General features: G+C 41.1%; 1 protein-coding gene across 2 annotated transcripts in view; it reads right to left on the reverse strand.

The window, feature by feature from the left end:
- Window positions 1–10861, reverse strand: part of LOC122001318 (transcription repressor KAN1-like) — a 31178-nt gene extending 20317 nt beyond the window's left edge. For both annotated transcript variants that reach the window (XM_042556000.1, XM_042555998.1), the window contains exons 1-3: window positions 10375–10861; window positions 10230–10306; window positions 9806–10089 (exon numbers count right to left, since the gene is read on the reverse strand). In XM_042556000.1, coding sequence (XP_042411934.1) covers window positions 9806–10089; window positions 10230–10306; window positions 10375–10657 — 644 coding nt within the window. In that variant the 5' untranslated portion in view covers window positions 10658–10861. The remainder of the gene's footprint in view (window positions 1–9805; window positions 10090–10229; window positions 10307–10374) is intronic.
- Window positions 10862–12559: the final 1698 nt, after the last annotated feature.

The raw sequence follows: 12559 nt of genomic DNA on the forward strand, positions 1-12559 counted from the left end.
AATTGAACTTCTCAAATATTCCTAGCTTCAACAATTTGTTGACTTCCATTCGAATGATCTTGTTATGATCCACCCTGAAGTTCCTTTTATTCTATTTAATAGGTCGGGCATCTGGAGGAATGTGGAGTCTATGCTCTATCATAGCTATAGCGATGCCCGTGATTTTTCGTGGTGACTAAGCAAAGGCATCCCTGTTACGAGGTGAGCACGCCATCAATCTCTCTTTAATTTATGTAGGAAGATCGGCTGCAATCCGAGTGACTCCTTCTGTCGATCGGGGTGAATTTGTACCTCCTTTCAATCCTCAGTCTGTTGGGATATAGATTCCTCTCACATGGCATGCACTCCTGTTGCCTGGGTTCTTTGAGCTTTGCGCACCTCCATTCTGACTATATCCACATAACATTTTTGAGTCACTAGCTGATCCGCTTCACCTCGCCCACTTGATCTTCTATAGGGAATTTTACCTTTTAGTTGAAGGTAGAGACCGCCACTCCAAATTCATGGAGGGTGAGTCTTCCTAAAGAAACATTGTAAGTAGACAGATCATTCACCACTATAAACATACTTCTCCGAGTCCTCATCAGGGGTTTGACTCCCAAGGAGATGGCAAGTCAAACTTAGCCGAGAGGTTGCATTTGGTTTCTAATAAATTCGTATAAGACAGTGGTCATTGGTTGGAGCTCACCTTAGTCAATTTGTATCTTATCGAAGACTATCTTGAAAAGGACATTAATAGAGCTTCTTGTGTCCACCAAAACTCTGGTCACCTTGTAATTGGTGATGGTGGCTTTGATTATCAAGGCATCATCATGGGAAAACTCTATTATTTCGAGATCTTGGGGCCCAAAGTTGATTTGGCGGCCCTCCGCTTATTCTTGGCTGAAGCCAACTACATGAATCTTAAGTCGACGACTATGACTTTTTCACGCTTGGTTGGAATCTCTTTTAGTGGGGCTTCCAGAGATCATACTGACCCTTCTCACAACAGTATTGCTGAAATTTTCTTCCTGCCTAGTCTGAGCGGGCTCCGTGCCATCATTAGGGAGGCTTGGTTGTCATGTAGTTGTCATGTATTGGTTGGTCGATAGGCTGTGCTGGGCTCGGTGTCGAAGGTCCGATTAGCTGTGGAAAAATTTAGGGAGGCATCCATCCTTGCTCAGCCGTTCAGCAACTATCCCAAACGTGCTGATAACAATCTTGAGTATTGTGAGTTTTGGATCGATGGTACATATAGAAAGTGGGTATCCAGTGATGAGGCTCAACAAATGAGCTCTATGCCACTTCTACATGTTGTACCACCCTCCCTTCCCAAACCGAGGGGAGAGGACTCGGGTAGTGCTCCTTGTGACATATGGGAGGTGAAGGGGCCTTGCGCTCAGCTTAAAAGGATGGAGCTACTTCTTTTTTTCTAAGTGGCTTCAGTTTCTTCAAAGTTTATGTATTTGACCATTCATCCCAATAGACTATCAAAGTCTTTGGGGGGCTTTCATACTAGGAAATAGAAGAAGTTTCCATCAACGAGTCCTTGTAAAAAGGCACTCACCGGTATAAAAAGGCTTGCATACGATGGATGTTCCTTTTTTCACTTCAAAAGTGGAAAAAGGAGCATCCATACCTATTTGATTGAATCGCCTTATGTAAACCTTTAAGGACCCTTTTTCTCCATGTTTGAGGACAAAGAGGCTCAAGTTGGTCTTGTGGTACCTTTTGCTATTGGCAAAATGGTGTCAGAAAGCCCTTTTTAAATCTTTGAAACATGTGATGGAATCAGTCGAGAGTTGAATCAGTCGAGCCTAATAGTGTTGTTAAAAATGCTCGGCACTTGAAACCATCAATATACTAGTGTAGTAAAGTGGCATATTTGAATCAGAGAAGATGGTCTTCAGAATCGGTGGAGCCTCCATATTCTCCGATAGACAAGAGTTAGAAATGCTCGGGAAACTTATCTTCGAGGATCTCCTAGGAGAAGGGCACGCTCAGTCATTCAAATGAATCAGTGGCAGCAGGGGCCTTTCCCCGCTTAAGATCACGGGGAGGTGAATCTCCAGCAAAGGATGCTTAGGACCGCTTGGCTTTAGCAAAATCTCCTACGGGCATTCAAAGCAAGGCCTTGGCTTGGACCTTCTATCAATGGCCTGTGGTTCGTTAGACAATGTTGTAGGCACCTTTAAGAGTGGCGGCTCTACTGCTTGTTGCTTTTGTGACAATGCTTGTGCTTTGGCCATTATCAGAAAATCTAAGTCTTATTGTGACAAGGTAACAGTTTTAAACTTTCTAGCATCGTCCATCTTCACGTTCTAGATCAGACAGAGAAGTTCTTGTTGGAGCAATCCCAATGATCCGTGCGACCATGTGTTTTGGTGTTTGGGCAAAGGGTTTAAGTTAGGTTCACTCTTGTATTTGATATGTGTATTTGAGCTGTGCAGGTTAGCAGGATACACATGTGACTCAGGTTGATGGCTTCGGGTCTGGTGAAGGATGGAACATCCGAGGGACCGTGGACAAGGCAGCTAGGACAAGGGCCGAGGGAAGCCACTTCGAGGCATATGTGAAGAATGGCATTGGGGACGAGCCGCGGGCTTGAATGCATTCGAGGGGCGAGAGTCAAAGGAAGTAGGCTTAAAGGTAAGATGTCAACGCTGCAAAGAAGCGTCAAGTGAGTCATAAGGGTGAGAGTACGAGTGCACGAGAGATTGTACTCGGAGTAAAATCCTAGTTTTAGGGTTTTACTGTAGCGTTACAGTAGTAGTACTGTAGCGTTTCTGTAGCAATCGACTGCATATTTTAGCAGTCGATTGGTGCAGTCGACTGGGGCAGTCGATTGGGAGCGAACAGAATGCTTCTGTTCGTTCGATCAATGTGGAGTAGTCGACTGATAGTTTTAACAGTCGACTGGTATCGAGCCATTGGGATGTAACGGTCGAATTTCCACAGAGGGCAGTCGACTGCATATTTTGGCAGTCGACTGGTAGGCGAGATTTTCAACCCGCGGCCTATATAACCAAGGCTTGGAAGCTTGGTTAAATCTGACGAAATTAGTGGTGGTAAACCCTAATTAGTAGTCTACTTGTTCTCAAGTGTTTGTGTGTGTTGTGGTGAGGTTTTTCCACCCACAAGGAGCTACTTGAGATAGCCGGAGTTTACCGGGGGATAATCCACTGACGGATTGGGATCGTCCACCTCAAGGAAACGTCGTGGAGTAGGAGCCCTAATCTCCAAACCACGTTAAACGAATATGTTAGCGGTTTGCATTTCCTTTCTTAGTTTTAGCCTTTAACTTGTTTGTTTTGTTTGTATTCCGCTGCGCAAGCTAACATCATAGGAGAAGCGATCAATTTGGGGCGTCGTCTATCCAACCCCCCTTCTAGCCGGTCACCGATCCCTTATAAGTGGTATTAGAGCGAGGACGCTCTCCGTTGGACTAACCGCCACGGAAGCACAAGATGATCGGCTTGATAGAACCGCCAAAGCTTGAAGGTAGAGGCTTATGGGACATCACGTATTGAATGATGAAGATGGAGGTGTTCTTCAATACTGATTGGGACACCATGATGGTGGTAAAGGAACCATTCGAAGTCCCGAAGGACAAGAAGGGAAAGAAGCTCCGACCACGATATTGGACGGAGGAGCAAACCACACGATCAAAGGTAAATGATAAGGTAATATCTATATTGATTGATATTGTGCCTAATGACGTGATGAGCCATGTAGGAAAATACGAGAACGCTCATGATTTGTGGAGCAAAATAAAGAAGGTTCAATGGGAAGAACCTTTGTCTACACAAGAGGAGGATCAATCGGATGTGGAGACCAATTCAACATCAAAAGAAGAAGAGGAAGTGAATTTGGTCACATTTGAGGAAAATGATGAAGAAAGGTCATCCACAAGTATGGATAAGGAAGTTGAGGCATCATCAACATCCTCAAGAATTGAAAAAGAATCCAAGGCAAGTGAAGAAGAAGAAAAGAAGTCTTGGAAACCAACCTAGTGAGCACCTCCACCGAAGCAAGGTCAAAAGATCACATAATTTGCTTCGGGTGTAATGAGAAGGGACACTACAAGAGTAGGTGTCCAATGGGTAAGAATAAGGTAACTCCTAAACTCATTCAAGTTAATTTGAATACTAACAAGGGTTGTAGGAATGAAGAAACCCAAGGAAGGAGGATGCGCATCATATGCTTCACGTGTGGAGAGAAGAGCCACTACCACACCAAATGTCCCAAGAAGGGAGAGATTAAGAAGCTAGCGCATCTAAAGAAATGGGAGAAGAAGGAGAGAAGCAAGTGTCAAGGGGGAGCTTCAAGGGTAAGGGAGGTATACCCTAACTTGAATCGTAATTCAAATTCTTATACTCCCATGCATGCTAGGAAAAATAATGATTATCATTATGTAGCCATGCAAAATTTTGGATTTAAATATCATGATAGAAGTAGGGTAAATGTGGATCATAACCCTAGGAAACCAATTCATGATATATCTAGAAACGTTAGACCTAAGGAGACCCAAGGCATTAATCCTAAGAAGAGGAGACACATGCCTAGAAAGGGTAGGTCTAGGAATGTCCATGGTGGACATGTTGACTCTATGTTTAGGAACCTAGAAAGGGAAAATCAAGTTTTGAAGGCAAAACTTGATAAGTTGGAGAAAACCCTAGAAAGATTCAATGTTGGATCTAAGGGTTTAGGTATGGTGTTGGGTAGCCAAAGACCCAACAATGATAGATCGGGTTTGGGATACCGATCTAGTATCTCTAATGCTAAAGGAAAGTCATATGCTAGAGTTGCATATGACTATAGCAAGGAGAAGCCAATAAATGGCAAGAGAAAGCCATTTAATGGTAAGGTTAAATTAACCAAGGACAATGTGTCCAAAGTTAAGAAGGTTAGTTTTGTAGGCCAAGTGTCACCAGAGGTGCACCGATGTGGCCTAGCTATTGTGGATGAGTCACCTAGGGAGGTGACTAAGGTTAAGAGCTCTAGGGGGAGCTCTAAGAGTCAAATTGGGACTCATGGCCAATGAATCTCAGGTGGGTTTTACTTGGGAGTCTAGACAAGCCATGGAATGCGCCAAGTGGTTTGGAGACGGACTTGAGTCTCAAATCTAGGGTTTTAGCACAATTGAGTTATGTTTCATGCTTAGAAATATGACATTGGGGTCATATAGCATGATATTTGATTTTGGATGTATAGATGCCACATAAACTAATGCTAGGGATGCTTTGTGGGTTAGTATGGACAAATACATCAAGAAGAAGCCAAAACTAGGACTTTAGGTCAAGGTTCAATTGAACTTTTTAGCTAGTTTTGTATTTTGTGTCAATCTTGGGATTTATGATAAATATATTTTTATATATATTTTTCCCAAGTAGACATTGATAAAATAGATCTCTCCATAAAATTTGAGAATATTTGGAGGTCTGTGGAATTTCTGGTGCATTTATGAAGTTGGCTCAGAAAGGTTGATATTTGCATAAATAGTGTACCAGTCGACTGCTACAGTTAGCAGTCGACTAGTAACAGTATTTTTTAGCACAGAATGTTTCTGTAAGCTCGTTTTCATGGAGTCAATCGACTGGTACTTCTTGCAGTCGACTGATACCAGTCTGAAAGTGTTTTCAGCACTGGATTTTGATCGGGTCAGCTCGTATAGATGTATGAGATCCATGGGGGATAAATACATGAGTTTAGGGTCAATTGGATGATAAGTTTTCAACAATTGAGATATTGTTCGAAAGCTTTTTGAATGTTAGGCAAAGGGGGAGAAGTAAGGTTTAGTTGGGAAAACCTTAGTGCCTTTCTGTAGGGGGAGCCTTGTGATAGGTTCTTAAAAAGCCTTATATGAAAAATTCCTAGCTCAATGGGGAGCATAGGTGTAGAGGGAGCCTTGAGATAGGTTCTAATGCATGTTTGCATTTTTATTTCGGCATTGTAAGTCCAAGTGTGTAGCCTTGGCATCGTAAGTCCATTCGGCGTTGTAAGTCCAAGTGTGTAGCCTTGGCATCATAAGTCCATTCGACATTGTAAGTCCAAGTGTGTAGCATTGGCATCGTAAGTCCATTCGGCGGTGTAAATCCAAGTGTGTAGTCTTAGCAACGTAAGTCCATTTGTTTTAGTATATTTATTTGCTATTGTTTTCCCTAACTTAAACGTATTTCCAAATATCAAAAAGGGAAAGATTGTTGGAGCAATCCCAATGGTCCGTGCGACCATGTGTTTTAGTATTTGGGCAAAGAGTTTAAGTTAAGTTCACTCTTGTATTTGATATGTGTATTTGAGCTGTGCAGGTTTGCAGGATACAGATGTGACTCAGGTTGATGGCTTTGGGTCTGGTAAAGGATGGAGCATTTGAGGGACCGTGGACAAGGCAGCGAGGACAAGGGCCGAGGGAAGCGACTTTGAGGTATACGCAAAGGATGACATTGGGGACAAGCCGCGGGCTTGAATGCATCCGAGGGACGAGAGCAAAAGGAAATAGGCTTAAAGTCAAGATGTCAAGGCTGCAAAGAAGCGTCAAGTGAGTCATAAGGGTGAGGGTACGAGTGCACGATAGATTGTACTCAGAGTAAAATCCTAGTTTTAGGGGGTTACTGTAGCGTTACTGTAGCAGTACTGTAGCGTTACTGTAGTAGTCGACTGCATGTTTTAGCAGTCGACTGGTGTAGTCGACTAGGGCAGTCGACTGGGAGCGAACAGAATGCTTCTGTTCGTTCGGTCAATGTGGAGCAGTCGATTGATAGTTTTAGCAATCAACTAGTATCGAGCCGTTGGGATGTAACGGTCGAATTTTCACATAGGGTAGTCGACTGGTAAGCGGGGTTTTCAAGCCACGGCCTATATAACCAAGGCTTGGAAGCTTGGTTATCTCTGACGAAATTAGTGGTGGTAAACCCTAATTAGTAGTCTACTTGTTCTCAAGTGTTTGTGAGTGTTGTGGTGAGGTTTCTCCACTCACAAGGAGCTACTTGAGATAGCCGGAATTTACAGGAGCTAATCCACCGACGGATCGGGATCGTCCACCTCAAGGACACGTCTTGGAGTAGGAGCCCTAATCTCCGAACCACGTTAAACGAACGTGTTAGCGGGTTGCATTTCCTTTCTTAGTTTTAGCCTTTAGCTTGTTTGTTTTGTTTGTATTTCGCTGCGCAAGCTAACATTGTAGGAGAAACGATCGATTTGGGGGTGCCGTCTATCCAACCCTCTTCAAGCCGGTCACCGATCCCTTACAGTTCCCACAGAGGGTGTCAAATAAGATCCCGTCTAAAAGCGAGGAGCAGTGGACTACCAGTGAATTGGCTTGGAGGTTGACTAGAAGAAGACTTTGAACTGGGAATGTCTACAAATACAAGTAAAAGGAAAAGGACGAAGAGAATCATCAATAAGTAAGTCAGAGGGTCCCTAGCGTGACTACTCCGATGATTAAGTCAATATTTGGGAAGAAAAAGAACGGTGAAATAATTGAAGAAAGGTTGTAGACTCGTGTACCTGTGCCAGCAGAGAGGGATCCTCTTTTATAATACCTATGTCATCTCCACATTTAATGAGGCATCACATCATTGATAGATAGATTGTCTAGTTGTCATGCTTTCATTGTATCCAGCAAGCCCATCGTAAGTATGGGTGGAGTATTGTGTATCTGTGCAAAGATGCAACCCTCTGATTTTATGACAACCCCATATGCCATATTAATGGAGAAATGAGCTCATGGTCCGGAAGACCTATTGGGCTACTAGTCAAAAGATGGGCTAAGAATAGGAAACTCAGTCTCTCATGAGGAATCACTGGGCTATGATAACTTCCTAGTGGAGAGCTGGGCCCCTAGGAAGTTCGGTCGGCTTTAGTTGATCGTAGTGTGATAAGGAGAAGGGCTCGTGGGTTGTCCGATTGACATTAGTTGATCGAGATGTGATGGAGAGTAGAGCCCTATGAGTAATTAAGTGGGGAGTTGGGTCCCGATAGTATCTGAGTGGAGAGTTGGGCACCTGGATTATCTGATCAATATCAGTCGATCGGGATGTGATGAGGAGGAAATCCCCATGAGTAATTGAGCGGGGAGCTAGGTCCTGATGGTATCTGTATGGAGAACTAGGCTCTTGGGTTGTCCAATAAGCATTATCCGATTGGGATGTAATGGGGAGCAGAGCCCCGTGAGTAATTAAGCAAGAAGTTGATCCCCTAAGTGTTCAATCGACTTTTATTCGATTCGAGCGGGGAGAGTTCACTGGACAAGTTACTCAGGCTTGGCCAACATTGGACTTTGACTGCCATCTATTCTAGTCCATTGACATTCGGACCTCACCTAGGGCCCCTTATCATCCCTAGTATCATAGTTCAACCAAGACTTAAAAAGTTAATCTAGTTTGACAAATGTTAATCTAGTTTGACAAACTTAAGTTGATATTTTAAAAAAATTGTATTAAATTGATGTCAACATATTGAGATAAACCTTATCATTTGTTGTCTATCCTTATGAATTAAACACTCCCACAATCGAACCTAGATTACTTTCGCAATGTTTGTATATGAAAATTTTACATTTAGCATTTCTAGGCACTAGAAGTTCCCCTCAAAAGAAATTCTTCGCTCGATAAGCACTTTGGTCTCTACTCTACACACACCACTCAACTTTGGAATGCTCCTAAGTTGAAATGGTTCTAGTCATCCAAATTGCCCCCACAATTGTATCTAAACTTCTCTCACAATGTTGATATATTAAATAGATTAAATTTGGATACCCGAAGCTCTCCTTTGAAGAAAATTTTTCTATACTTTATCTCTATCAATGGCTACCTGGACTGATCAGTCGAAAATAGGAGTTGCATATATATATATATTAAAAAACCTGAGTTAATCAAAATTTATTTTTGGCAATTTAGGATGAATCGAGTGAACAATTACATATAAAAAAAATAAATGGACCCTTGAGCTAAAGCCCAAGTAGGTTAATACCTCCCTCCACCCTTGATCTCTACCCTACATGTATCACAAGATATTCTTAGACTCTAGAATGCTTCCAAGGTGAAAAATATTAGCACCCATCTCCAATCATCACACCTAAAAAATTTGTTGCTACAGCACTAAATAGGAACACAAAGTAAAATCTACTTCATTAGTCTAAGTGCTAATCCATTAATACACATAAAAGTTGGCTCAACTAGGCCCAAGCTTGGAAACACAAAAAGAAAAATAACTTAGTCATAGATATTATTAATTATCTAAATACACATGATTTGTATTTTAATCTAGTAATCAACATCATCAATTAGTCAAATGCACAAGTTTATAAAAAAAAAATTAACAATTGTAAGTGACAATTCAAGCACATATCTAATCTACTATTCAACCTAGAGACCACCTCTTCCATGGAAAATATATTAATTTCTAAGATTCTTTTTTATTTTTCAACATTTGACACAATAAACAAAATATAGCACCATGGGAAACACTTTTATCAGTTAACTTTCTTTTATCAACTAAACAACTTATTATCTCAAAGGGTTAATTAATCATCCTTTCAATTAAACATGCCTATATCCCAATCTCAAGGGAGATTTTTAATTAAGAATATTACTATTAATTTGTTATCAATATGATGAGTCTAGATAAATTTCCTGATCATATATATTCAGGAGCAGTTGCAACAATGATCATCATATATAATTTCTTGCCCTGACAGTGCTGTGCGTACACTGCATGCATGCACGAGACTCCTAGTTGAATCCGGAGCACAAAGTTCAAGGTGGCAACGTATGATAATTACACTATAAAAGTGCAGGGAACAGGAAGGAAAGAGGAGGGCACAGACCTAGCAGAGTCTGGTAGTGCTACTGCAGTTACACTACTCATTGGTGGGGTTGTTGATGAGATAGGAGAAACATGAGGAGCATGGCTGATCAGGAAGTCATCGTCGTCTCCAGCTTTATCACCTGCTTCTGCCGCCAGTGCCACTCCTTCCTCCACTTCCCCTGCAGCACTACTCCTCTTGCAAGCCATGACTACCATCTCATCACCTCCTTCTTCTCCAACCACCCCTGCAAATGCTGGATGACGACCTGCTCCTCTGTTAGTGCTCTTCACTGTCCTATACATCTGCATGCACAGATTTGTACAGAAGAAGCAAGAGTTCGTGTAAAACATATGTATTTCAGCTGGCTAATTAACAAAACCCTAACCCTAGCAGATGACCACTCACTAATATATATAATTGTTGTTATTAATTAAATTACTACCTGCAGGTGACTCTTCACGTGAGCCAGAGTGAGATCTTTCACGTTCATCAGTTCCAAGACTGATTTGGGGGTTGCCCCTGCAGTATCCAGAAGATCGATTTGTTCACTGATCAAAGTGTACTCTACTGATTAATTGCTGGCTTACTCTCGTGGCCACCGAGGAGCTCCACGGCATGGACGAACTGGGCATGGAGGCTGGTCGTCCACCGCATTCTCGGGGCGCGGAGGCTCCGCCTCCCGCTACTCCGCCGCTTGGCCTCCTGATAAGGATCATGACCAGCTTTTGCCGCTTGGCCGGCGTGGAGACCCAGGCTCAACGTGGGTCTCCACGCCGGCTCGGCGTTCCTGATCTTCTCAGTGTCACAGTGCTTGCTCCTGCTGGGGGGTGCCCTAATTTGGAGGGAGAGATCTGGAAATGGAGCTTCCATTTGGCTGTTCGATGGATCTCAACGTGACAAATGGCCGGCGACTGTAAGCGTCAGACTCAATTATTCTGAGCGACACAAGGTGCAGTCGGGTTTCATCGACAAGAGTCCTTGCGAGATGATGGAGAACAATAAGAAATTAAAAACAAAAAATAAAGCAGGGACAGGTTGGGGGACAGAGAGAAAGAAGCAGTAGTGGGAGAGAGTGATGAATGATAAGGGATAGAGTGCGATTGGTGAATAAATAGAAAGTGATTAGCGCTCTTGATGGTAAAAGATAGGACGGACTATCATGATATTTGAGGGGGATTTTAGAAATTGATGATCTAGGGTTTATCCTGTCATGCACCTATGATTTGTATATCTGTATGAACCTCCCTCCATATCCGTGGGGCCGACACTAGGGGAGCCGCTAAGATAACGGATCTACCTTTTTTACAGAGGATATATCGTATGTGGTATTTGAATCATTCGTGATGCTAGATCACCCGTTAGAGTATATTTGTACTTTTCGGAAATACTCTAATGGTCGATGAAAAATTTTTATGGGATAAACGATGTCATTAGTTACCTAAATAGTTAATGCATCACAGTTTGTAGAGGTAGAAACATAGTGTCAAGCATATCATACACCCGCGGTATCAAATTGAATCACACTAATGTCGGGTTACCCATCAGAATTCATCTGTACTTCTTGAATTTACTTTGGTGATCGGTAAAAAAAATTTTCATTAGGTGAGATCGGTCATCTCTAGGAGTAGTGGATTAAAAAAAATATATGTAGAAAAATACAAAATAATAAGAGACAATAGGAATGAAATAATTTATAAAAATATGTGAGAGAAGAAGAGGGGAGAATCTTTGGTTATTTTTCAATGTTTCCCCCTGATTTGGTGATCAATGGAGAAATTTTGGTGGAGGTAATGAAAGGGAGAAAGGACTGATGGTAAAGTCATGTGCAGAGAGAATTACACCAATCAAAATCTAACCATCAATATTGTTTTTTATATATAATTGATGTGTTTTACCCGATTAATTTTGAATTGACAGTTTTCTTCTCTTTAGCACAATTATAGATTGTTGATGAGTTCAGGAATACAGTGAAAATGGGTAAAATAAACATAGTATTTTTTAGTTTTATTTTATTTGTAATAGGATCAGGCATGAATTTCTATATGTATAAATTTGTGTTAAATTTTAAAGAACTATTTATATTTATAAATTCTATTTTAGACGTTACTAAATTACATTTTAGGTTTTACTAAATTATATTATATATTTTACGAAATTGTATTATATATATATATATATGCGATCATGTTCTATTGTAAGTGCAATGAAGTTACTAATAAATTGTATTGCAAATGTTAAAAATTTATTACCAGCGCTATGAAATTATATTTTATGTGCTAATAAAAATTGTAGTAGTTTTAAGATTACTATATCGATCTATTAATTTAAAACTTTATACACATATCAATAGGATAATCTTTCGCGTGTTCGAGGGTGAAAGGACCTTCATATCTATCCTAATTCTATCCTACGGTACCTATGTCTATTGCAATATTGTTCTATTTGAAGCTAGCTAGATATGTTGGGTTTGAGGCCACTACAAAGTTCACAAGATTAATCATAACGATCGAGAAGTCTCGAGCATGATTTTTTTTTTTTTTTTTTAGCTTACAAATGTGTGCTCCGCATATGTGGTGCTCTTGAAGAGGCATCTAACAAGGTCCATCAAGTAGGATACTATGATTATGAAAATTTTGTCGATGATAAGAGTAATTTAACATTAATCCATTATCTTATAAATTCCACAAAATGTCTATCATTTCTAATATACTATATTTGTTAGGGCCCGTGCAAGAGGGGGTAAATAGTTTGGATCGTTTCGTCTCGATTACG

Source organism: Zingiber officinale, chromosome 7A (assembly GCF_018446385.1).
Source record: "Zingiber officinale cultivar Zhangliang chromosome 7A, Zo_v1.1, whole genome shotgun sequence".
Classification (NCBI taxonomy): domain Eukaryota; kingdom Viridiplantae; phylum Streptophyta; class Magnoliopsida; order Zingiberales; family Zingiberaceae; genus Zingiber; species Zingiber officinale.